General features: G+C 50.0%; 1 protein-coding gene across 2 annotated transcripts; it reads left to right on the top strand.

Annotated features, from left to right (window-relative positions):
• The first annotated feature begins 18,061 nt into the window (after positions 1-18,061).
• Positions 18,062-25,983, top strand: FAM110C (family with sequence similarity 110 member C). 2 transcript variants are annotated; one of them, XR_011473128.1, is made up of 3 exons: positions 18,062-19,545; positions 23,377-24,352; positions 25,014-25,983. XR_011473128.1 is itself a non-coding variant. In XM_070428595.1 (2 exons), the coding sequence occupies exons 1-2, from the start codon at positions 18,350-18,352 to the stop codon at positions 25,018-25,020; spliced, it is 1,203 nt and encodes a 400-aa protein (XP_070284696.1). In that variant the 5' UTR covers positions 18,062-18,349; the 3' UTR covers positions 25,021-25,983. The 2 variants fall into 2 exon arrangements, 1 of the variants encoding a protein (XP_070284696.1); XM_070428595.1 differs by lacking the exon at positions 23,377-24,352.

Genomic DNA, 25,983 nt, shown 5'->3' with positions numbered 1-25,983 from the left:
CTGGAGCAGGTTCCCTTAAACATCTGGCGATGCCTCATTTTCAGTTCACTGTTAGGTGCCACCTAACAAAGATGAGCAGGGCTGTGTTATTTGTGAGGCTTATTTAGGGCAGTGGTTGGCAAACTGCGGCTCCCGAGATACATGCGGCTCTTTGGCCCCTTGAGTGTGGCTCTTCTACAAAATACTGACTTCTGTGCATGGGCCACGAAGTTTCAATCGCACTGTACGTGCGTGCCCGCACGTGGTATTTTGTGGTATTTTGTGGAAGAGCCACACTCAAGGGGCCAAAGAGCCGCATGTGGCTTGCGAGCCGCAGTTTGCTGACCACTGGTTTAGGGGCTTTCTTGGGGCCATTTGATGGGAGTCAGTCAGTGTGCTGAAGATTTCCCCGATATTAGAAGGCGGTGTCTTTGTTCCAGTCCATTTCCTCTCTCTCCTCCCCTCTCCTCTCTGGAAGGCCCAGGTGTGGTTGCTGCAGGAAGAGTTGAGGTGGGGAGTGAGGCTGATCCACGATGCGCTGTTGGTTCTCCAGGTACCTTGCTACCACGTGTGCCCCAGGAGGCTCCACACTGGCTTCCTTATCTGTTGTGTTAGTTTCAGGTCACCTTCCACCTCCCGCTGGTCGCTGTCCCTGGTGACAGTCATACAAGCAAACCCCTTTCTCCCTAATGACCGATGATGTTATCTTTTCATGTAGTTGTTGGTCATCTGTGGATCTTTTTAAAAAATATATTTTATTGGTTTTTTACAGAGAGGAAGGGAGAGGGACAGAGAGTTAGAAACATCGATCAGCTGTTTCCTGCACACCTCCTACTGGGGATGTGCCCACAACCAAGGCACATGCCCTTCACCGGAATCGAACCTGGGACCTTTCGATCTGCAGGCTGACGCTCTATCCACTGAGCCAAAACAGTTAGGGCCATCTGTGGATCTTTGTACATCTTTGGTGAGGTATCTGTTCAGATCTTCTGCCCATTTTGAATTGGGTTGTTTTCTTACCATCATTTTAAGATTTCTTTGTATATTTTGGATACAAATTCTTTATCACATGTTCTGCAAATATTTTCTCCCAGTCTGTGGCTTGCCCTTTTATTTTTTAAATAGTATTTCCAGAATAGAAGTGTTTAATTGTAATTTTAGATTTAAATAAATCATAAAATCTTTAAGTTTGGAAAATATCCCAGTGTTAGAGCCCTGAACTATGAAAACTGAATTATAATTCTAAAGTGCTTGGGTTTTCATTCAGAAAAACATATTCTCTGGGTACTAAGAATGAGACATTTCATTTGGAGTCTTTATGTAGCAGGCGGTGTGATATTAGCATAATAGACACCATTGCAAATATCATGTGGCCTTTTCTTTTGTCTCAAAACCAAGATCAACCATGTGTAACTGGAACTGCATCCAGTACCTGCTGGGGTTTGTCAGCTTAAAACCCAGGGCAGGTCCAGAGGGAGGGGATGCACAGTGGAGGCAGCCTCTGTCCAATCTCATTATCAGGAGGTTCTGTCTGTGAGGCGACTTGTGTTCCCTCCGACGTGCTCCCATGTGTGTGTCTTTATGGTAACACACATGGAGCCACAGATAAGTGTCCACACGCCTTTCCTACGTGACTTCATGCCAAGCCTTTGCACAGCCACGTGCCCTGCAGGAAGGTCATTATTTTGTGCTTCTGAAAAGTCAAATACTCAATTGTATTATCAAGCATCCATTCCAGGTGGGAAAGTGTTGAAATCAGATTCAAACTAAAAGTTTGGTGTGTTGATGTGCAGCTGTTTTAGAGTTGGACTGTAGTATTCAACACCACCAGTGACAGGTGAGGATCATACACTGAAAATGAATAATCGGTGTTTGTAAAATGGAAAACGAAAGGAAAATGTCATCATCGCTTCTGGATACTCCAGTAAACAGGACTCCCAGGCAGCAGGGCCTGGGAGGGAACAGTCACTTCCAAATTTCCTCTGCATTTATCATGAGGGAAAAGTTCCATATCCTCACACAAATCAAGATTTGATTACTACTCAGACTCGCCAAAGGCCCACACAGCATGGAGAGCAGCCAGAGCGTGAAGTGGGAAAAGCAGATTTATTTATTGTCTGGGGAATCTCTTCTGACCGGGATGGGTTCCCATCCTTGTGAGGCAGTAAACTATATACTGTGGCTGCTTTAATGCGAACAAGTTATTTATTTCTGTATTGCAGTTTGATGATTTTTAGAGTATGGATTCCATTGGCTCTGGGCAAAAGGAAAGGGCTCAGTGGAAGAGGAGAGAGAAATGACAAAAACGGTGTGAAAGTGCTGACAAGCGAGACCCATCCCGGTGCTGTGAGCAGCAGGGCCTGGGGCTGAGCCTGGGCAAAGCAGGAGGATCAGCAGCTCCCAAATCCCAGGGGTGGAGAGCCTGACCCCCAACTCCTGGCATGGCCTCAGGGTGTCTGGGAAAGGTGTAAGGAAGAAGCTGCTTACAAAGGAGGGAGCAAGGTTAGGGGCAGGGCCACACTCAGGTCAGGAGGGAGATGGGGGAGGCAGACAGGCAGGGAGCGTAGTCCTTCCTACAGCCAGCCCGTGGAAGCCAGAGCTGGGTGCCCTCTCTTGGCTTCCGGCTTCCTGCTTGGGCCTCCCCAGGTCACTCCCTGGGAATCAAGGATGATCACACAGTCTGGGGGCACAGAGTGTGTGTGTGTGTGTGTGGTGGGGGGGAGGGGTGGCAGCCAGGCAGGTGCGGGGATATTCACACACCTCCTCCTAAAGGAGGCTCCCTGCTGGCCCGGCGGGGCGCAGTGTCCTGGTCCCACCAGCAGAGGGCGCCCTGCTGGCCAGTCGCTTACGCAGATTGTTACCATAACAAACACATCTGTGGGCTCCCAGCAGCCTTCAGCCTTCTAGTTTACAACCCTTGATCAGTCTGGTTCAAATTCCCCCCACTTCTCAAAACCAAAGTTCTGAATGAAGGCAAATATGTTTGGTCACCCCTCTGGGCATAGGCCAGGCTGATCCCACCTCCTCGTCATCACCCTGGAGAGTGTTCTGGTGGAGATGCTGCGTGTGGTCAAAGTGTGGCTCAGTCCTCCCCCATGGGGCCCTCATGGATCAGGCAGCTCCCTGTATGTTAGCCGCCTCAGCATAAACGTCATCGATTCCTACATTACCACCCACTGTCTTACATTCCAAGTTTCTCTGTCCCTTCCAGCTCTTTGAGGCTCCATGGAGCAAGACACTGTGCCCCACATTGTCTGTGTCCCCGACTCAGACAGACTCCGGAGTCAGACACTCTGGAAAGGCGTCCCCACGCCACGTTCCCACAGCTGCTACCAGCCTCCAGGGAGCTTGCCAGCCCTCAGAGCTTAATGGAATAAGTACACTTCTGTCTTAGTGTTGTTGTGAAAGGCATTCAGGTAATGAGGTGAAAGCACCTAGCACATGACTCGACACATTAAATTTTCAGTGAATGGTAGCTGTTGGTATAGGTGAAGAAATGAATGAAAGATTTAATAATTCCACCAAATCAAGATTATGAGGACCTTTTACAGGCAAGATTGAAATTTAAGTATCACTGATAATATAGTATCAAGATTTCTTTTTTTGAAAGTAGGTTTTTATTGACTTCAGAGAGAGGAAGGGAGAGGGAAAGAGAGAAAGAAGCATCCATGAGAAATATCAGTTGGCTGCCTCCTGCGTGCTTCCTGCTGGGGAACCTGCAACCTGGCACCTGCCCTGACGGGGAATGGCATCCTGACTTCCTGGTTCATGGGACAATGCTCAACCACTGAGCCACAGGCCGGGCTCAAAATTTCTTTTGAAATTTTTGTTACAAAATAACGTTTTGAACGTGGGAACCTACAGACAGAAAGACAGACAGACAGACAGACACACACACACACACACACAGACACAGTAAATGAAGCTGTCAAGGACTGTGGTGCAGTGAGAATTTCAAATATTGAATTAATAAACTGCACTGCGTTATGTGCGATCCTTCGGCCTATCTACTCTGGGCAAAAATAGAACAATTTTCAGGAAACCCACTAGATGTAGCTACTGAGTAAGCTTGCTGTGCAGTGAGGATAAACTGGTGTTTGTCTTTAAGGAAGATTTACCCTGAAATGATAGGAAAACTCCTGCTTTTGGACTTATTTTTGCAATAAACAGGACATAAAGAACTTGATAACACTAGAAATAAAGCTGAGAAGACTAATGTACATAACATTCAAATTCTCATTATTATTCAGAAGAAGAATTCTATAAAACCAGAAAGCCATAAAGGAACAAATCGGTTTTTATTCAACATCACCCAGAAGATCCAAGTTCACAGAGAAGCACAGAGTGTGCCTTGCAGTTCAGAATTGCCAACTCGCTCCTTCTGAAGCTTCAATACCCAGCTCAAATGCTTTTTTCAAAATCCTCCTACCCATTTTTTCTTATGTCCTCATCTACCTGCAAAAAATGCTTGCAAATTTGATCTGGCTGTGTGCCCAGGAAGAGAACATGACTTCAAGTAATTTAATGTGACCTGTTAAGGTTTTCTTGTAGGACAGTGGAGTAGTTGAGAGTTCTCTGAAGTTGGACTGCCTGGGGGGTTAAAATTCTCAGATTTCCTCCTCTTATCAATGTTGCCTTGAGCAAGTTACTGACCTGGCCTCCGCCTTGGTTTTCATTAACAGCAGTGGGCATTTTCCCAGTGTTTTACTTTTCCACTCACTTATTCTTTGAGGTCAGGGCCATTATTAGCCCTAACTTACTGTGCCCCTAGATTCTAAGCAAGTGAAGGACAGAATGTGAGTGCTCAGTGCTTCTCATCACTGCTGTGCTGCCCGGGGGATGGGTCTCCTCAGGGAGCCGCAGAAGGAAATGGAATCGCTCCCGTTGGGTATGAAGCCAAGTGCCCAGCTGTACAGTGAGCTTTCAGTAATCTGCTGCTGCTGCTGATGATTGAGGCTTTGGTTTTAATCAAACATTTTAAAAATAAGATCTTCTAGGAACCCAGAACTGGCTAAAATAGTTGAATTTTTAAAATGTTCACGATGAACTTATATTTTATCATAATAGACAACTGCGAATGCGCATGCTTCTCGGTCACAAGAATCTTTGTGTGAAATCTTATTTTTGTCGTCATGCAGGAGCCTTAGGTCCACACAGCTCACCCTTGGTTTGGACCGTCTTCATCAGAATAGCTCCTCCTCTCCCGTTGCCCAATCCCGTGATGTCCCATTTTAATCATGGTGCAAAACAGCAAGAAAGTTCCGGGACGTTCTTCAAAGGAAGCTGTCGATGTTGACACTTGATAAATTATATATTTCTGCTAAAAACAAAATAAGGGAGTTTAAATGTGTGCCGGGCTTCTTGCTCACAATGCAATCATGGGTATTGCCCAACAGGGACGGAAGTCAGGTGCTCACAGAATGTGACTCATTCTAATGTCTTACTTCACTTCATATGAAAATTGCCTATTCTCCAAAAGAGATTTTTTTCTAACTTCAATAAACACTTCTCTTTACACTTTGTAGGGCCTGTGGCCCAACCCTTTTTATCCTGTGATCTCTTATGTGGCCGGCCAATGAGCCATGCTGTCTATGGGGCATCTTTTCGGAGGCCGATTACTCTCCCTAGAATTGCCCCAAGTCCTGGGAAGCATCGCAGCCCCAGGAAAGCAGTGTCTTCAGGGATGTGGGTGTAACTCTTACTGACTTTTTCCAAGAATCAAACCTGTGAAACTAAAGGCAGAAGGAGTCACTGTCCCTGCAGCAATTTTTATCAGAATTGGTAACAGCAATAAAATATTCTTCTGGGCTAATGTAGCATTACAGAACAATTTGCATTGAAGAGTTTATAAAAACTGTGAAATCTCTTTCTCTGAATTTAGCTCTTCTCACCCTAATGAGTGTTGAAATTGATATCCACTTGGCAGAAATATACATGCTCAATGTACTTAATCGTTTTCCCATTTTATTCATCTTCATGTTCCTGCAATACAGTCTGTAACATCAGTGAGATTCTTAAATATTTGTGTAATTAAAAACATATATGCAGTGGACATGTGAGAGGCTGCAAACCTTAAGAAATATATTTAGTAACTTCAATTAAATCCTCAAAATATACCATGAACTCTGACAGCCTCAGGCCTCAGCACTTTGCAGCTGTGAGGTAAATGTTTTTGGTTTGACATGTTAAAGAAACAACAGACTCAAAATGGAGTCACTTTTGTTAAGTCCCACCAACAATAATAACTAAACTAATTGCAGTTTCAGCTTCTCCCAGGAATGGAATTTTAAAGCAACGTTGAATTAATTCAAAGAGTCTGGAGGCTGTGCTAGAAATACATGTTGAAGATTTATTCAAGAGTCTTAGAGTTTGCGAACTGGGAACACAGCTGGGCAAAAACCTAGAAGTGTTCTGAAAAGATGGAAAAGTTAAGAGTTCTTACAGTTCAAAGTCCGTTCTTGAGAATAATCCTGCTTTCTCAGCCCTAGCCCTGGTCCAGGAGGCTCATCAGTCAGATGTCAGGGGGCTGATGATGGATGCCAGGGCATCTGGTCACATCCTGTAGTCGGGGCGATGGCTATCGAGTGGCCTCACATGGTCTGGATGCTAGTCCTGCAGGCTGAGCTGAGGTTATCTGGAGATCTGGCCCACATCCAGGTGTACATTTGGGCACTGATACAGGACCGGAAATCTCCAAAAGCTTAGCTTCCCAGGCTACGTACAACTAGGGTCGTTCCTTGTGTCTCCAGCCTCATAATGTTAATAATTCCAGCAGCTTGGTTAAAGTGACTATTTTACGTACTCCGCATCTTCACTCTTCTCTCACCAGTTAGGAATTTCCTGGTCAGCACGAGGAAGCTAATCTGTGTGATAAGACCCCTGACTTCCCCTAAGTGAAGGTCACATTGTCTGAAAAATTCACTCTTTTAACATCTTTGTCCCACTCCCTTTTTGCCTATAAGAAACTGCATCTTGTCCCACTCTTGGGAGTGACCTGGTTGTCAAATGGGAAGCTGCCTGGTTCATGAAGCATTTAGTAAAGCCAATTAGATCTTTAAGTTTACTTGGTTGAATTTTTTTTTTAGCAGACTTCATATGAGTATTTAACCTACGTGTACAGGTGACAAGTGCCTTTAATTTGTATGTCTTTTCTCTAACTATATATATAAAAAGCCAGAGACCGTAACACTGTAACGACCAGAACAACCCGGCTGGATCAGGGGTGGGGATGGCTGGCCAACACCCCCCCATGGCCCTTCCCCCTGGCCAGCCCCACCCCCGATCTGCCTGCCCCACCCAGATCGGCCCCCAGCCCCGCCCCCCAGCCGCCCCACCCCTAATCGTCCTCCCCACTCCAATAGGGCCTGGGGCTGGCCGGCCAACCTCCTGCAGCCCCTCCCCCTGGCCGGCCCTGCCCCTGGTGGGCCCCCACTATTAGCCCACAGCCCCTCCCCGACAGGCCCCATCCCTGATCACCCCCCCCACCCCAATCAAGGGCAGGGGCAGCTGGCCAACCACCCGTGGCCCCTCCCCCAGGTTGCTGGTCCCCAATTGGACCCCTCCACCCCACTTAGGGGCAGGGCCAGCCCATCCAGCCATCTCCTCCTGACAGGCCCAGCCCCAATCCACCCCGATTGGGGCCAGGCCGGCCAGACTCCACCAGTGCATGAATTCATGCACTGGGCCTCTAGTATCTATATAAATTCTAATTCTCACCATTAAGAGTTTTGTGTGGAGGAGAGAACCAAGATGGCAGCATAGGTAAACACCGGAGACTGCTGCCGCAAACAACCACTTCAAAAATACAACTAAAAGACGGAACAGACATCACCCAGAACCACAGGAAAGCTGGCTGAGGAGAGACTCTTAAACTAGAAGGAAAGAGAACAGCAAACCGAGGCTCAGAGGAGGCGCAGTGTGGAAAATACAAAGGTACTGAGGTGCGCGCGCAAAGCGGGCTGGTGGCTGAGGGCGCGGTTGTCGTTTTCAGTCGGGAGGGAGTCTCAGACTCTGGGCTCCAGATCCGGGCGAGTCTCTAGGGACTCAGACTCAGACGGGAGAAGCGGGATTGTCCGGCATCAGTTGGAATCTGAGGGCAGCTTTCTCTCCGAGGTTTGCAGCGGCTGCTGGGGTTCTGAGAAGCAGAGCCTCTAGGAACGGGACTGAGAGCAGCCATAACTGCTCCCTCCACCCGCCCTGTTGATCCCGCCCCGCCCAAGCCCTGTGCAGAGCCATTTGCCGGATCGCCTCAGGCAAAGGCTAGATTAGCACCTCCCCAGAGGACAGAAGTTTTCCACACAGCTGATTCTCACAGCCAGTCAGCCTGGTGGTCAAATCCCTCAGTATTAACTAAAAAAATCAAGGCTTAACTAGAACAAGACTGCGCACAAAGACCACAAGGGGGTGCACCAAGAAAGCATAAAAAATGCGGAGACAAAAAAACATGACAGAAATGGAGAATATGGAGCTAAAAAACGCAATTTTGAGGGCTTGCAATAAACTTGAGGAGAGCCTCACAAAAACTAATGAGACCCTCGATGCTACGATAAAGAAACTAGAAATTAAGCACACACGGACTGAAATAAAGAATATTATACCCAAGAGCAGACCAGAGGAGCGCAAGAATCAAGCCAAAGATTTGAAATTCGAAGAAGCAAAAAACACCCAACCGGAAAAGCAAAATGAAAAAAGAATCCGAAAATACGAAGATAGTGTAAGGAGCCTCTGGGACAGCTTCAAGCGCACTAATATCAGAATTATTGGGGTGCCAGAAGATGAGAGACAGCAAGATATTGAAAACCTATTTGAAGAAATAATGGCAGAAAACTTCCCCCACCTGGTGAAAGAAATGGACTTACAGGTCCAAGAAGCGCAGAGAACCCCAAACAAAAGGAATCCAAAGAGGACCACACCAAGACACATCATAATTAAAATGCCAAGAGCAAAAGACAAAGAGAGAATCTTAAAAGCAGCAAGAGAAAGAGACTCAATTACCTACAAGGGAATACCCATACGACTGTCAGCTGATTTCTCAACAGAAACTTTGCAGGCCAGAAGGGAATGGCAAGAAATATTCAAAGTGATGAATACCAAGAACCTACAACCAAGAGTACTTTATCCAGCAAAGCTATCATTCAGAATTGAAGTTCAGATAAAGAGCTTCACAGATAAGGAAAAGCTAAAGGAGTTCATCACCACTAAACCAGTATTATACGAAATGCTGAAAGGTATCCTTTAAGAAGAGGAAGAAGAAAAAGGTAAAGATACAAATTGTGAACAACAAACATGCACCTATCAATAAGTGAATCTAAGAATCAGGTGAATAAATAATCTGATGTACAGAATGAACTGGTGATTATAATGAATCAGGGACATAGAAAGGGAATGGACAGACTATTCTTGAGGGGGAAAGGGAAATGGGAGATGCGGGAAGAGACTGGACAAAAATCGTGCACCTATGGATGAGGACAGTGGGTGGGGAATGAGGGCGGAGGGTGGGGCGGGAGCTGGGAGGAGGGTAGTTAAGGGGGGGGAAAAAAGAGGAACAAATGTAATCTGAACAATAAAGATTTAATTTAAAAAAAAAAGAGTTTTGTGTGAAGAACCCTCATTTCCAGAATGAACTGGTTCTTTCTCCTCTGTTATCACATTTCTCCACATAAGTGAGGAGATATCTCGATGCAGCCCCCGGGCCAAAGCTGCTGGATTTCCCAGGGAAATTCATTATTTCTGAATTACTATGTTTGGATTGTCTGACTTCCACTTAGTTAGTAGGGATTGTTGTTACAAACACCCCTCCCTGAGAGAGCAGGTGGGATTATGTGGTCTTCTCAAGGCTATGAGGACTTTGTTTAAAAACACCCCTGACCATCCCGAGAGAGTGTTTCATTTATATTTTTAACACTTAACTTCATGAAATAATTCGATTTTACACGTATTGGAAGTAAGTCAGGGGGTCAAGATTCTGTGAGTATATGAAATATTTAACCACAGAGGAACTAACCATCAGGATAGGCCCAGGATGGCAAGTGACCCACGAGAAGAGATGCCGTGTGTCACGACCAGGAGAGCGAGGGGGGACCGTGTGCCGTCCAGGAGAGCTGTCAGTGGAGAGAGATTCACAGGGGACGTCTCTCGAGTCATCACTTTCCAGCAGTGCCCGCCGTGCGGGAGTAACCTAGGGAGTACGTGCATACAGTAGACTCATGTCTACCTTATGAACCGAACGAGAACAACAAAACCCACAAAACTACTGGCCGACAAGCCAGGACACTGGTCCCGGACTTCCCTTTTCTACTGAGTTGGCTCTGGAACTCTGAGCAAACTCTAAACTCGGGGCCTCCTTTTCTGGGTTTGCAACACGTGGTGGTGAGACAGTGCACACAGCCCGTCTCTGCAGACCTGAGAGTGGACACGCCCCCCGGTTGTGAAAGTGTGGCTTTGGGAAGTACAGAGTTACCGAAGGTGAACTCACTTCCAGGCAGGGGAGAGTCTCCTGAGTCAGAGGTGTGACTAACCTAAACCTGTGGTGTGTAAACAAAAACATGCCCAAAAGCATAGAAACCTCCATCCCAGCAAACGCAATAGTCCCCAGAGCGCCTGAGACCACAAGGTGGCTGTGCCATCACTCATTCACTGCCGGCTTCCCTGCCAATTTGTTAGAACATATTTTCTGATTAAAGCTGTGTTACGATTATATGTCAGCTGCCAACCCATTTTAAAGTCAGCTTGTAAAGTTTTCAATTCCTAGAGCACATTTTTCCGCTGTGAGGAGGCATAAGACCTACAATTTGCAACCACGAGACCTATCATTTAAGATATTTACATTTATAAGACAGAAGGTATAATTCCTCATGAAAATACACCCCAGTGGGTCATTTTCTTTGAAAGGATTCCATTGGTCAGACAACATGTAACAATGTGGTTTCCGAACACTCAGGAAATGAAGTCAGTGCCAAGTCAACACGTTGAGGAACTTTAAGTCCAAACACTCAAGCATGTAAGGCAAGATATTTTTCACAAATGTGCCTGTGACTTCTCCAGATCTGGGGATAATGATCCACCCTGAGCTACTTTGACACTAGTTCTCCAACGCAGCCTCTGGAGCCATTTTCTCTCGATCTTTCTGGCTCACTTTAAAATACAAACCAGCACCTGCCCCCATGTCACAAGGAGCTGCAACCCTCGGATCCCCAGGGAGGACATGGCATCCTGGGCTTCCCAGACTGCTCCCCTTAGACTTGTCGCCATCGCCATCAATGGTGACAAATAAACCTCACGAATGTAGGATGTTAATCACAGAAGAACCTGGATACAGGGCATACAAATCTCTGTGCTATCTTCACAATTGTCTGTAAGTCTAAAACTGCTCTATAATGGAAATTGTATTGACAGTGTGTCACAGACACTCATTGACTACATTATGTTTGTTTCAAAAGCACCTTTGGAGGTGATGTCACTGACACCTGCAGCCTTGGCTGCCAAGGCTCAATCCCAGGGAGGGGCTTCCCGGCGTGCCCGCCTCCAACCTCCCAGGGCTGGAGCACCCACTGCTGTGCCCCAGATCACGCTCCCCCCCCCCACCCACCTGAGGCACAGGGTGAGCCCCAGACACCTGGGCCCTAGTCGGCAGGTTGTCACTGTCGTACCTCAGACACTTGGTGCCACCACCACTGCCATGGCTACTGTGTCCCGGCCCCTGGAGCCCAGCAGTTCCACCCTCCTGAGCCCAGGACTCAGGCCTGCCCCACTCTGAGGGCCTGTGTGCCAGACCCTGTCAGGGGAGTCCTGGGGCTGGAACTTATCCTGTGGGGAAAGCAAAGCAGGAACCCCAGCAGCCTTTGCCATTGAGGACCCCAGCCGATGGCCCTCCAGACGATAGCAGTGTGCCCACCAGGACTGCATCCCACTGAGCCTGCACCCGCACCCACAGCCGCTGGAGTGGGTAATGGCTCCCTCACCCGCACACAGGAGAAGACCCTCATTTCCAGGGACCATGAGGACTAGAGACCAGCGATGACCTTTGTGATGAGTCTGACCTGCTCTGATGACAGACCCTCACCCCTGTGCATCGGGAAGTCCAGCCATACCCTCCTGAGAACATCCATGCCTTTGCCCACATAAAGTCAGACACACTCCACGTGTCACACCGGGAGGGCCAGGGAGTTCATGTGGCTCCATGAGATGCAGAAATAGGATTACAGCCTGTGTGAGCCTGACGCTTACACCGTTGTCCCAGGGACCCCAGCGAGTGGCGCTGTCCTCCTGAGGGAGGGAGGGCGGGGCATGCATCTGCTTGGTGAATATTCCATCTGAGTCGCCTGTGAACGATGGAGAGCCCACCTTCCTGGGTGTGACAGCAAGACTTTTGGGTTCATAAGAGCTCGTTCCAGCTCTCACCAGTACAGAAACCCAGAATACAGTCTCTCATGTCAGCAGATGGATCACAAATGCCAAGCCCGAGGGGCAAGGGGTGAGGCCTCTGGAAAATCAAACGTCGTTTGCAGGAGCCAGCGTTCACACCATGCAGGTGAGGCGTCTGATAACATTTATCAAACCAAGTGTCTACTAACAGGCTGTTAGCAGAGTGAGACAAAGTAAACATACTTCAGAGCTGTGGTTAGAAGGGAAACCCGGTGGGATTAGGGTTACATGGCTGAGCTCTCTCCCAGGGCAGCTGCCCCACAGTCTCCTAGAGCACAGCTGCCGTGTCCCCCAGACCTCTGGTGGATGAGGGCTGAGCCCCCCGCCCCTCCCAGAGCATCTGCATCCTGCATGCTGACTTTGTTACACATGCACATGCATCTCCCCCCCCCCCCCCCCCCCCCCCCCGCCAGGGTCTAATGGGGAACTGTACTCCATACCAGAGCTCCCCTCTAGTACATTAGCAGCCTGGCTCTTCCCTTCCTCAGAGCAAAGTCTTTGGCTGAACTGAGTGAAATAAGGGATCAGAATTCTACAGGCCTGGGTTTGGGCCCTGATTCACCACTTTAAACCAACTCTGTGATTTCAGTTATAAAAACAAAAAACTCATGAAAATACCACTGTTATTTTTAGAGGACACATACTAAAAATAAATCAGTCACGCCTGGGGAAAGCAGCCCAAATTTCACCTTATGATTGATCACCAGGTTTTCAGTTGCACTGAAGACTAAGGCATGCTTCCATTGCTTCCGGGCCACGATTCTATATGCAAACTTATTCCCAGTGAACACCATGGCTTACCAAGCAATGTATTGGGGATTTCACTTTAGAATAGAAAGTAGCCTAACACATGTGCATGTTAGTGGTTACTGTAAAGTCAGGCCTTGTAAACATGTTTAAATTCTTCTCTTTCATAAAGCTGTAGGCTCTTGTCTCTGAGGATGTGGTATTTCCTTATAGTTGTTCATAGAGAAGGCTTCATCTACACGTGGGAAATAAGCCGAAGAATTTACGTTTCCTTCTCTGTAATTAACAAAAGTATAAAGTAACTCATTTGCTTCCTGAAGAAACTGTCATCACCACTGATAAAAGAGGGTTTGCCTTTTCTAAAGAATGGCAGGTGTTAACGGCACTGAACAACACAACAACTTTCTAACTATTTTGGTATCAGATGAAGAATGTTAATTGCTGTTTTCTGGCTTAGGCTCCTCAGTCTATAAGATTTGATTGCCATTATATTTACATTTTTTGTTTGTTGTTCCCTCCTAATGAGTAGCCTTGGATTTCAGGGTCCTCCCCCAGGAGAACACCTCACCGTGTAACCTCAGCCCTGCTTCCTTCCCTGGCAACCTGTGTGCAATGGCTGAAGTCAACCAACCTGTGGCTGCAAATGACCAATAAGCTGTGGCCCACTCTCCTGGAACCTCAATATCACACTTCACCTCACAACCTGCTACTGGGGACGTGTTCTGTTGACTTGGGTTTCCCACAGTCTTGCTCTGGTGCCTCTCTCTGGCCTTGGCGACCTGACATGATTTGGCTTGATCTTTCCGATGACTGTCCATTTGGCCGTGACCTGTCCGCTACCTCGAGCTCATGAACTTCACCTCCAGCCTTAACAGTATCTCTGCTCCCACCTCCCAGGCACCCACCCCCCCCCCCCCCCCCCACCGGCCCCGGAGCATCCAAACCCTCAAGGCTCGACGGGAACATTTTCCTCTGCCTCCTCACTGAGCAATCTTTCTTGCCTCAAGTCATAACTTCAAGTTGAACTTTAGTTCCTCAGTGCTTGGCGTGCCTTCTACCACTCTGATCAATACCTCTTTGTATTTGAAGAGCATTATATTTTGCAATACGCTTCCAGGTGTCTTTGTAAGGTAGGCATTCAGTGGTTTATATCTGTTCTGAAGACAGAACCAAAATCCCAAGAAGTTAAATGATTTCTTCAAAGGCGAAGATATAGGAATGGACATAATGACCTAATTTTTTACTTCAGAAGAAAGGGTCAGAGGAGAGAGAAGATGCTGTTCTGTGGTTTTGGTGAGAGAGGAAGGACCGTAGCCAAGGGGAGTGGGGAACCTTTAGACAAGGGGAAGGCCCCCGAGGAGATTCTCCCAAGTCCTGGAGACTCATCGTAGATCTCTGACCTCCAGAACTAAGGTGATACATTTGCGCTAAGCCACATTTGTGGAAATTTGTCACAGCAACAACCGGAGACTGACACAGCCGTGCGTCCATGTTTCCTGGTGTTTGTAATATAAACTGTGAACTCGGTGGCATTGCTGGGGGCTTGTCCCTGGAAGTCCCCACCAGCCTTGTGGAGTTTCTATGTGCTGACAGACGTTATATTTATTCATAATCTTCATATACATATACAGGCGATATATAACCTCTCTGGATCTATATTAATAGGAAGAAAATAGGATGCATGCATATATTCTATCTTTCTATTAACATTAGAATTGTAATGGGAACATTAAAAAAAATAAAGCTGCCATCCACACTCTGCGGTCCTTGGGGAAAAGGGCCGGCAGAGCAAAGAGGGGGCGGCAGACACAGGGCTCAGTCTCAGCTCCTGTCTGCTGACCGTCTGTTGGCCAAGGTGAGTCCATGACCTGTGAGGCTGAAGGGGTAAGAGGATCACCTGCCCTTGACCCAAGGAAATGGGAGTCACTGGGAAGGTGTGGGAACAGCGGAAGGGTGGGAACGGTGAGACTGTGGGAGTGTGCCGCAGGTGCACCTTGCCCCCGGTGCACACTTGTCGTTTTCCTGGAAGTTAAGGTGGTGGATGGAGAAGGCTCCATGGGCATCACTCTGTCCTCATCTGACTATAGACTGGGATACAATCCTCATAACTGACGTGGCTCTTTCACAACCCGTGGAAGCAGGTGCCCCGTCACCGACCCCTGAGGGCATTCCCGGACCCTAACAAATGGAGTTTTGAGGATGAAAACTAGTACCCGTCTGCTCACCTGGAATATTAAATGGGTTCCTTTAACACATTTCTGACAGACTTCCCTGAAGCTACCGCAGAGGAGAAGCATATTGCGGACGGAGGCCCTGGAAAAGGTGCCCACACCCTCCAGGCCTCAGCTGAGCAGAGGCTATGGGGGGAGGGGAAGGAGTCATCCCAGGCAGGAGAGGGCTGTAGGAGACTCTCACATGCTCCCTCACACTCCCCACGAGACACTGAGGTAACTCTCGGTCCCAATGCAATATCATTGGGCCAGTGACTGGCAGGTGACAGAGCCAGGCTTTGACCCCAGACCTCCTGGCTTCCCCACCAGAGCTGGGTCATCGTCAGAACCTGCTGTGTGGGCCAGAACCTGGGCAAACACGTTCATGTTCCATGCACCATCAGTGTCTAGGTCTTTGAGAAAAAAACTATCTCAAAATCAATAAACATCCTCTTAAAGTACAAAATAAATTATTAAACTTTGCAATTTCCTCTAAAAGTATAGCTTTGGACAGGTAATTTATTACTTGCCTTCCTGTTTAATTAGTATCCAGTTCTTAGTAACCGGTTTTGGGAACTTCCTCGTCCCTTTGATTCGGGGGTGAAGTGATGTCCCTTGCGTGTGACACTCTTAGATACCCACTGTACCACACATGTCAATCACTGTCTTTCCCAGTTAGCCCTTCGTGTGTTGGCGCAGCCATGGACAAGATAATCCTGTTTCTTCAGGTTCCATAAATCTCACCTGCCCTCTCAGAACAAGTCCAGGTAGCACATGAAATGCCAGTAGATGATGTGAAAACACATTCATTGAAGATAAACGTTGGCACAAAGTCCCTAAAACTTTATAGAGAATTATAAGTCATAAACACCTGCCTGCAGTTTAACACCAATGTTTTCTTTCCTTCCGGTTAAAACGTCAGCATTTGAAGTATTAAGCTCAAGGTTAAGGGCTCTGGGCTCTGGTTAAGGAGAACAATTGTATCCCTTGGTCATGTGACTAGCTTCCCTATAACATTCCTGAGGAATCTTGTGTCCGGCCTTGCTCCCGCCTGGACTAGGCCAGCATTTCCCCACCTACCCCTCTCAGCCCAAGCACCCCGAGGCCTCACACCCAGCAACATGGCCTGTTGGCTCCAGGAACCTTGACTCAGCGCCCCTTGAACCAGGAAGGCTCTACTCACTTTCTTTTCTGAAGTTCTAAGCTGCCGTAGAATGGTTATAGGAAAGAGAATGAAAACCTGGTGAGTGAAGGTGAGGCCTGAACAGAGAGGAAACTTGGAAGGCAGCTATCAAGTGAAACACTTTCTCGTTGTTATGAAGATGGTGTTTATAAAGAGATATTGATCTGTTTTTCCAAAACTTTATGGAAATCAGTAAGAGGAAATAGGCTTGCATTAAAACAGGTTTAGGAGGCTGAAGAAAATGCTGATCTTCCAATAACTAGTATGGGCTACAATGGTGTCTCCCACTGTGGAGATATGTGGAAAATATAGCCCCCGACACAGAGAATTTAACAAACATGTCTTTTTACAGTTGTGAGTGCGCTAACAGCCTGTTCTTGCGCTACGATTTAGTTGTATTCTTTTCCACATGAACAGCTGTAAAGCTATGCTTGCCCACCCGTATCTACATCTCCTTTCCTTGACCTGAAGGACCACAGCCATCTTTCCCATGAGCTCCAATGAGTGGAGGTGGCTAGTTTGGATCTCAGGAGCCTGGGCTGCTTATACTTCATCCCTGACTATGGGGTTTGGCCTTACAGGGACTAAGGCCTCAAGGCCCCCGTGGCACAAACCTGCTGCTGTTTGATCGTCGGTGGTGGGGGGCCGGGGGGCTTCCCTGAGTGAGCCAAACCTGGTTCTGTTTATTCTGCTGCTGCACCTGCTGACTCACCACCTTTGGTGCCCGCAGGCTCTCAGATGCTTTCAGAAACACCGTCCCAGCCCAAGCACTCTCCTGCACCAGGAGGAGCAGCAGCCACAGCTGGGTGAGGCCTGCCCCTCAGGAGCTGCTGGAACACAAGAGAGAAGGTAGGCATTGCACGCCGGCAGATATTTCTAGTTCTATGTCCAGCGTTTGGAAATAATGGAATTTTGGAAATATTTTCTCTTATGCGTTTGGCATTCCTGGGCTGATCCACTTGTCTTGTGAGCCCGTGGTTTCCTGTTGCCTTGGTTGCAGTAAAAACAGCAGCTTTTCTGGCCATTTGTCCAGGTTTCATCCAAATTCACGGACCTCGGGTCTGGGTCAGGGTCACGGCCGGCCAGTAACGGCGCTGGACCTGACCCAGGTCCCTGTGGGTCCTGGGTTCTTTCCGCCCAACACAGACAGACTGAGTCTCTCCTACACACGTTCTCTTTCCTTTATGTCCATTTCTTTTCTGAAAATAAAGATCTGTGCGCAGGTACAGATTTAGGAAACTAAAGTCAAGTTTCCAAACACCCTGAGGCCAACCTTAACAGTTCAAAGGACGTGAGACACCTGCCCTTTTCTCCCCCACCGCGGAGGTGCTGGCCTCCAGCGCTGACCCACGGCCCTCTGGAGGGAGGGGGGAGCGGGGACCTGGCAGCCAAGCCCTCCCAGCCCCAGGAGCACAGAGGGCTGGAGGCGTGGAGGGGCGGGGCGGAGCGGGCGGAAGGTGCGGGGCTGGAGGTGTGGGAGGGAGGCGAGGGCTGGGCGGAGCCGGCGGAAGGTGAGCGGGCGGGACAGGTGCTGAGCCTCTACCAGGGGTAGGAAGACGGCAGGGCCGGCAACGAACGAGAAGCCGCAGGCAGGCCCTGGAGCGACTCCAATCGGCCGGGCTCGCTCTCGGCCCAGGAGGAGCAGCAGCCACAGCTGGGAGAGGCCTGCCCCTCAGGAGCTGCTGGACCTGGGCGGCAGGTACGGACGCCAGCCCCCGCCCTGCTCGGACTTCGGAATCGATCCCTGACCGACGCGCTGCAGCCCGAGCCTCTCCGCGGACGGGAGCCCAGCGGCTGTGCCGGCGGGATGCGCGCGCTGCCCGGGCCGGACGCACCCCGGATGGAGCAGCTGCTGCCCGGGCACCCGGACACGGCGCGGCCAGCGCTCAGGAGCGCGGTGGAGAGGCTGGCGGCCGACCGCGCTAAGTACGTGCGGGCTCTGCCGGGGACGGCTTGGGGCCCGGCCTCCGAGGGCAGCAGCCCCGGGGCGGGCGGAGGACAGGCGGTCGACCCGCGCCCCCCGGCCCGCGCCCCCGGCGCTGTGGCGCGCAGGGCGATACCGCGGAGGCCGCTGAGGCCGGACTCGCTGGTCATCTACCGGCAGAAGTGCGAGTTCGCGCGCGGGCCGGGCGCCGACGGCCTCCGGGGCAGCCTGGCGAGGAAGCGCCTCCCGGGGCCGGGTAAGGACAGGACGCCGACGCCCCCCGAGACGTCCCTGGCGGGAGAGAAGGGCAGGGCCGCGGGCGCGGAGGTGACGCCAACGAAGCCGGGCCCCGCCGCGGCTCCTGTACGTCCCGCGCGCCCCAGCACCCCGGCCGCTCCCCAGACGCCCCCCGCGCGCCCCAGCACCCCGGCCGCTCCCCCGACGACGCTTCCCGCGCGCCCCAGCACCCCGGCCGCTCCCCAGACGACGCTCCCCGCGCGCCCCAGCGTCCCGACGACGCCCCTAGCGCGCCCCAGCGTCCCGACGACGCCCCTAGCGCGCCCCAGCGTCCCGGCCGCTCCCCCGACGCCCCCCGCGCGCCCCAGCGTCCCGGCCGCTCCCCCGACGCCCCCCGCGCGCCCCAGCGTCCCGGCCGCGTCAGGGACCCGCGAGCTGCAGGCGGCCAGGCGCCGGGGTCTGCAGCGCTCGCAGTCCGACCTCAGCTCCCGCTACTCCAAGTCCGCTGCCGAGTTCGACACCTTCTTCCAGTTCTGCGGGCTGGAGCCCGAGGTGGTGGAGGCCCTCGGGCGGGAGAACTTCTCCGCGGGGTCGGACCAGGGCACCCTCAGAGTCCGCAGCGTGAGCGTCGCCACCTCCGAGGGTGGCTTCTCGCGGCGCAGCTGCGGCGACGAGGGGCTGCAGGAGGAGGAGCTGACGGAGCAGGCGCCCAGCGCCCCCTCGGTCGTGGAGAGGAACGCGCGCATCATCAAGTGGCTGTACACCTGCAGGAAGGCCACGGAGACGCCAGCGCCACGGTGGCAGGGCCCGCGTGACCACCGCGCCGAGGCCGGGATCCACGGGTGAGCCACCACGTGGTGTCCGTGGGCGTCTGCGAGGGCTGCGTGGGTGGCAGAGCTGCATCGAGCGGGTGGGCAGGCCTCTGAAGTGGGAAGGGACCCGGAGAGTGAGACGCGGAGTCTGGGGCGAGACAACCCAGGTTCCCTCCGTCCCAGGCCCTTTCCTCTGACAGCCTGGAACCTGATTCTGTCCTAGCACCAGCCGGTTGGCTCATTTCTATGGGAAGAGAAAACACTCGGACTAAAGCGCTGCCAGAACGCAGCTGTACATCTGCTTTTATGATGTCTGCCTTGGAAGTAGCCCGGAGCCCTAGTTCCCGCGTGACTTGAGGCGTCCCGGGGTTATATCAGAGCTGACTCTCCCTGGAGGGCGGGCCTCACACAGCCTGGAGGCCTTGATCAGCGGACGCTGGGAGGAGGCCCTACCGGGCCTTGTGGCAGTTAGGCGTTCATTTCGTGGACAGATCTCTCTTTGGCCAGATGTGTTTCACATTGTTTGAGAGCTTTGTCCCTGAGGCAGCTCGTGTACAAGGAGCTTTGGTTGGTGAACTGGGCGCTGGACCAGGTTATCTCTGTGCCTTTGAGCTCTGCGTGGCCCCAACTCTATAGCTCATGTGCCTCTGAGGGCCATACCCGAGGTTGCTTCTTGCCCTATGACGCCGGCCCAGGATTGATCTCGGTTCTCCGCTGAGGAGCTAAGGAGCGCTGGTCCCCACCGTCACCTGTACCCCCTTCCTGGCACTTGTGGGGGGCATTCCAGGGACAGAGAAGGGAGAGGAGGCTGCACTTTTTCAGGGTTCTCTTATGAGAACCAAGAATTTAAAGATTACAGTATCTTTTCTTCTCTATCCTTCAATGACAACTTGGTATAATTTTTTAAAATCATGTGATGGAAGTATTTTGTCTGCCCTCGACATAAACTAATTGAAGACACAGTGTCAGTGTTTAGGCTGTTGGGGGAGGCACCACAGACTTGTGTGTCACAGCTCACCTGTGTGTGAGAATGGAAGAGACACCTGGTAAGGCCCCTGAGGGGCCATGGTCCTAGTTCAGGTGTGAAAGTTAACAAGGAGAGAAGAGGTCATTGTTTGTTTTGGACCTGGAGGGATCATGACCTAAGTTCCTTCTTATAACTTATTGAAGATTAATTGCCACTAGCATAAGCCCCCAGTGTATGCAAATGGGTAGTCAACATTTAAGTACAGAAAGGATTTACTTGTGTTTTTCATAGATTCTCTTCTTGGCAATGAGATGAGATGCAGGCACTGTGGGTATCTTGGTGTGGAGGGTGCAAGTTTTAGGGGCTCAGGTGGTCCCAGAGGGATAGGGCCAGGTGCACAGAGCCCTGACCTGGGGCCTGGGAGGCCTGTCTTCTGTCAGTCACCACCCTGCACTTAGGGCATCCATTGTCCATAAAAGGAAGGCAGAGGGAGGGTCTCCGACTCTGCACGTTGTAATCTGTATAGTCAGGTATCTGTGTATCCGGGTTTCCTGATTGGAACCCAGAAAAGGAAAAGAAAGCAGCACTATCTGTTGGAAATGTAACATGTACGTTTATAAGTAGGTCCCTCCTGTGCTTTAGGTACGGATGGCAGGTGGACTGGAGGGTAAATGTGCTGAGAACAAGCAATGCACAGACAAACCCAAACAAAACTCGACAACAGGAACATAAAAGACTCAGCTCCGGTCCCTCAGAACCCAGACCCATCCAGGCCCAGGGCTCCAACGTCAAAGCAGCATCCTGAGCAGAATTGGGGTGCAGCCCATGAAGGAACCTTCGCAAGGCCCTGAGGTTAGGGTTGAGCTTAGGAAAGTATAAGAAGTGTGCTCAGCCTGACATGGGAGCCGTTGATGTCAAGGCAGAGAGAACAGACAGGAACTGTGGAGAGTGAAGCTATGCAGAACAGAGATTCATGGGGTCGCCCTCTGCCTCTCTCTCGATCCTGGGGGGAGCTGGGGGGCTGGCAGTGTCCCCTCCCATTTGAGCAGAGAAAGAGAGAGTCACCAAGCCGGCCCAACTTTCTCTGCCTCAGCAGCCACCAGCACTGCATATATTTGCTTCACACGTTTACTCCCCTGGACCCAGAACAGGGCTGGAGTCTTGGGAACTTTACCCCAGGAGACCCACGTCTGACTAGTTGGAGGGTTGGGAGGAGAAAATGAGTGTCTGGCTGTCCAGCTCCTTGGGACTGAGGCGACATCTGCTTCTGGTCACAGCCCCCTGGTTGGACCCCTGTGGACTCCTGTGAAGAAGGTCCAGTGGAGAGAGCTGAGCTCAGAGCAGCCTCCACCCCTTTCTTGGCTGAGGGTCCTCTGGAAGCCGACCTGTCCTCATGGGGTTACTTGTTTGAGACTAATTCCATCACTTCTGGAAGCTGTGGGAGCAGGAATGCAAGCTGAAATTTTTCTCTAGTTTATCAGCACATTTGTGTTGGAATTCATACAAATTTATTACAGGATTTCATGAAAAATTCAGAAAATCAGTTGGTTTGCTTTCTAACTGAAAATAAAAACAAATATATTTTACATGGAGGTTTTTGTCCCATTGGTAGGTAGAGGTATTATCATCAATTAAAATTAAAATATACTATCCAGATTAAAGAACAAATTCATAAGGCTATTACCCCCATGGAGTAAAAATGTTTACTTGTCAAAATGGAGAGTTCAGAGCTGGGGAATGACTCAGAATGTGCAGTGACCCCACAGGGATCGTGAGCAACAGGCAGCTACACGTGGGTGATTTTGTATTCCATTTCCCAGCGTATAATTCATGAGAATTGCTTCTCTGTCTGCGGGCGTTTAGTCATCTTCCTGTCCTTCAAGTTGCTGCAAAGGCAGGGCTGCCGAAATTTCAGTCTCTCTGCTGTGTGGCTTTGGATATATGTTACTAGTTTTAATATTGTTATAAGAGAATGGTAACTTGTCCTTTGGGATAAACATTATTTAATTTTAAGGCAAAAATCTCAGGTATTCCCCAGCTCTCTTCACATCGTTCTTCAGTAAAAAAGGAAAGCTGTGGGCCCCTGGTCACTGATGCGTGCGGCAGAGCTGGTCTCACATTGTACAGATGCCCTGGAGGAGCAGACACACACGCTCCTGCCTCCTGCTCCTTTCTCTGCTCACCCACCACGGGGTGGGTCCCTAGCTGAGCATTTTACGTGAACAGCATTGAGTAGCCCTGAGGCACCCCTTCCTGTCTCAGGTCAGCCCTGGGCCTTTTTAGGGAGATTTGTTTGGAAAGGGTGGGGTTTGTTTGCCTGCAGGTATGTATCTGGGCTGCCTGCCTTGTTCTCTGTTCTGTCCTTCAACTCTGTGACGGTACGTACTGGCTTTACCAACATTCAGACATTTCCTTTACTGCCTGTGAACAGTTGGAGGGAAACTGATTTCAAAAATCCAAGAAAAGGCTACAAGAAGACGGATATTTCGGATATTTATCTGACAGAGAGAGACCAGATGGCTCTTTACTAAGGCTGCCAACTTCAGTTCAAAATTTAAAATGCAAAAAGGAAATGTATGAATTTTTCAATTAAATGTATTGGGGTGACATTGGTCAATAGGATCACATAGGTCTCAGGTATGCATTTCTATGATACAAGATAATGCAGCAAATATCACAGAACCAAAGTCTGCGGGGAGCCTTGGGAGTATAATGTGTGGCCCTGCAGCCTCAGCCTGGACTGGAGTTGATTGACAGCTTTTCCTCAGGGGGGAGCCTTCCCAACAGTGGGGCTCCTTGAAATATGTCCTGGATGATTGGAGGCCCCAGGGCCATGATCACTGCCACAGGCTTGGTCCAGTGCACCCAAGTGACCACATGGTTGTTTTTTCCAGGAATAAAGAGCTCCACTGAAGAAGCTTATGGAACTCGCGAAGGTTGGAGATGCTGCGGAGAAGATGGGGCCGTGGAACTTAGAAATCAAGGATTAGCCGAGTGACACACCGTAACCCACTAGAGATGCTTCCTTGTTTGAGGTGGACCCACCCTGGCCTCCAGAGGAAATATAATATAATATCTTTTTGACTGGTTTGCTAAGAGGCACTGTGATGCTTTTTAATAATGTCTACATTAATTTAAAAAGGCAAAGGCGTGAAAACCAAGCATGCCATGGTATCGACTGCTTTCAGTCCTCTGAATCAAAGTTCTGGAACCCCAAGACCGTGTTCTCTATCCCTGGGGCTCGCACCTGCATGCACACTTCTCAGCATCACGCACTGTGCACCCGGCACTGGTGGCTGCTTTAATGACTCAGCACGTTTCCAGTCACTGGAGGCTCCTCTGTCACTCCACTTACGCCAGTCCCCCTGGGCGGCAAACAAGCGCAAATACCATGAAAAGATGAGTGGGAGCTGAAATACTGCTGAAGTCCTTTTCTTGTACGGGGGACCATTTTGGAGAGGCAGGTCCTGTCATGAGCGTTCCAGCTCCCAGCTGTGCGGAATCTCCAGGAAGAAGCCAGGGTCTGGGCTCTGCAGCTCAGGCCCCGCCCTGCGGTGTGTCATCCGTGCCCAGAAGTGGCACCAGTTCAGCTCTGTGCAAAGGGCATGTTTGCCAGGAGGGGCAGCCTCCGGGTGGCTGGGAGTCCAGGGTCAGATCCTTGTTGATATGGAGTTGGTGTGACCAGATGCTGAGCCGGCTCACAGCATCCAGAGTAAAGAAAACAGCCTTCAGATTCAGAACCTTATGAGAGAAACTGAGTCCATGACGACAAGTCTTCCAGAGCTTTCGGTGTTTTATCAAATGTCCCTCTTCAAGAACAACATTATTGGAGAGAAGAATGTGGAGGGGAGAGAAATGATTTTTTCAATGGTAAAATAGTTCAATGTAAAATAGTTCTAACCAGTTCACATTGGTATATTGTGTATTCATTTAGTATGATATTCTATTTTTGTAACTGTTTTACTAGAAGAGTAGGTCTTTGACTTAAATATTTATTTTTACACAGTTATCAAGTCTTCAAATAGTTTTATTCACGTCACATAATTTTAGTTTTACCAGAATAATATCACATCCTGTTCTCCTACTTTCTCCTGCTTCTCTTTTCGTATTTGCTGTCTAATTGCATTTCAACTTTTGACTGTGAGCAGTGTTCTCTGCTCTGCAGAGTGCTCTGAGTGGACAGCTGGTCAGAGGCTGTTGTGAGGGATCGCCTGCTTCCCTGGGCTTTCAGAAGTCCCTTGTCAAACTCAGGGAAAGAGTAAAAGAGTAGCAAATAAGCAGTCAGTCAGCCCAGAGCAGGCCAGGCTGGTGCCCGGGCCGCGGTTCCCTGAGTGACCCCTGGAGCGACTCTATGACATGCCTGGAGGTGAGCAGCAGGGCTCAGGCTGGGACAAGTCAGGATGACGTGATCAGGATTTGAGGACTGTGTTTGCTAAGCTGCTTGGCAAGTCAGAATTGCAGCATCCAGAGTTCTGAACGAGGCGTGTACCCAGAGTGCCAGGGACGTGTTCTCACAGGGTTTTCCTTGCAGGTGGTGAGGTGCCAAAGAGAGAATGTCCTTGTGGGCATCTATTGGGATGGGCAGAGACCCACTCAGCAAGGACCACAGAAGGTGAGGCTGGAAGTGATGTCGGAAACCATGTGGCTCCCCCACCAAAGCCCCCAAGTTTTGAGGAGGAAGAACAAAGCTGAAGGTATCACGCTCCCTGATATCCAAGTATGCTGACAAACTCTCAGAATCCAAACAGTAAAATACAGGTCCAAAAAGCAGACAGGTGGACCAATGGAACAGAACAGAAAGCCCAGAAATGACCCCGCACCCGTGTGGTCAATTAATCTGAGACAGAAACGGCAGGAGCACTCAATGGGGGAAAGACAGGCCCCTCAATAAATGGTGTTGGGGAAACTGGAGCAGGTGCATGTAAACAAAATGAAGCTAATCACTTTCTCACACTGTGTACAAAAATGAACTCAGAATGGATTGAGGGGCTGAAGTGTGGTGACACAGAGCAGCTGCCTGGGTCAAAACCTAATGCGTCAGAGAAAGAAGAGTTTGAACCCAAATCTGCCTGGTCCCAAAGGCCACTCTGTCTCTCTCTGCACAGGCTGGTTTTCAAGAAATGAATGCCACCCAGCACGTGTAAGGATTTACTAACCTACCAAGTGCACAGACCGGTTCAATGGGTCGGAACCTCAGCAGATTCACATACAACTGCTCAGTGCCCCAGTGACTCCCCTGATGGGTGACCTGGGCCAGGTTGGGCTGCCTCGGGGTGCCGATGCTGCCCCAACATCCACACCGAGAAACCTCAGAGCAGCAAATGCTCACATTACAGGAAAGGCTCTCATGTTTAGGTTTCTGTAGATAATCCTATATAATAAAGAGGTAAGATGCAAATTAACCCTCACACCCTCACAAGATGGCTGCCTATGACCAGGCGGCAGGGGGGTTAGTGAGGGATGACCAAACAACTGAACAGAAGTCTGCATGGGGCAACCAG

Source organism: Myotis yumanensis, unplaced genomic scaffold (assembly GCF_028538775.1).
Source record: "Myotis yumanensis isolate MYYU_CA2020_CCGP unplaced genomic scaffold, mMyoYum1.0.hap1 SCAF_11, whole genome shotgun sequence".
NCBI lineage: Eukaryota > Metazoa > Chordata > Mammalia > Chiroptera > Vespertilionidae > Myotis > Myotis yumanensis.
This window is presented reverse-complemented; position numbering and strand designations above follow the sequence as displayed.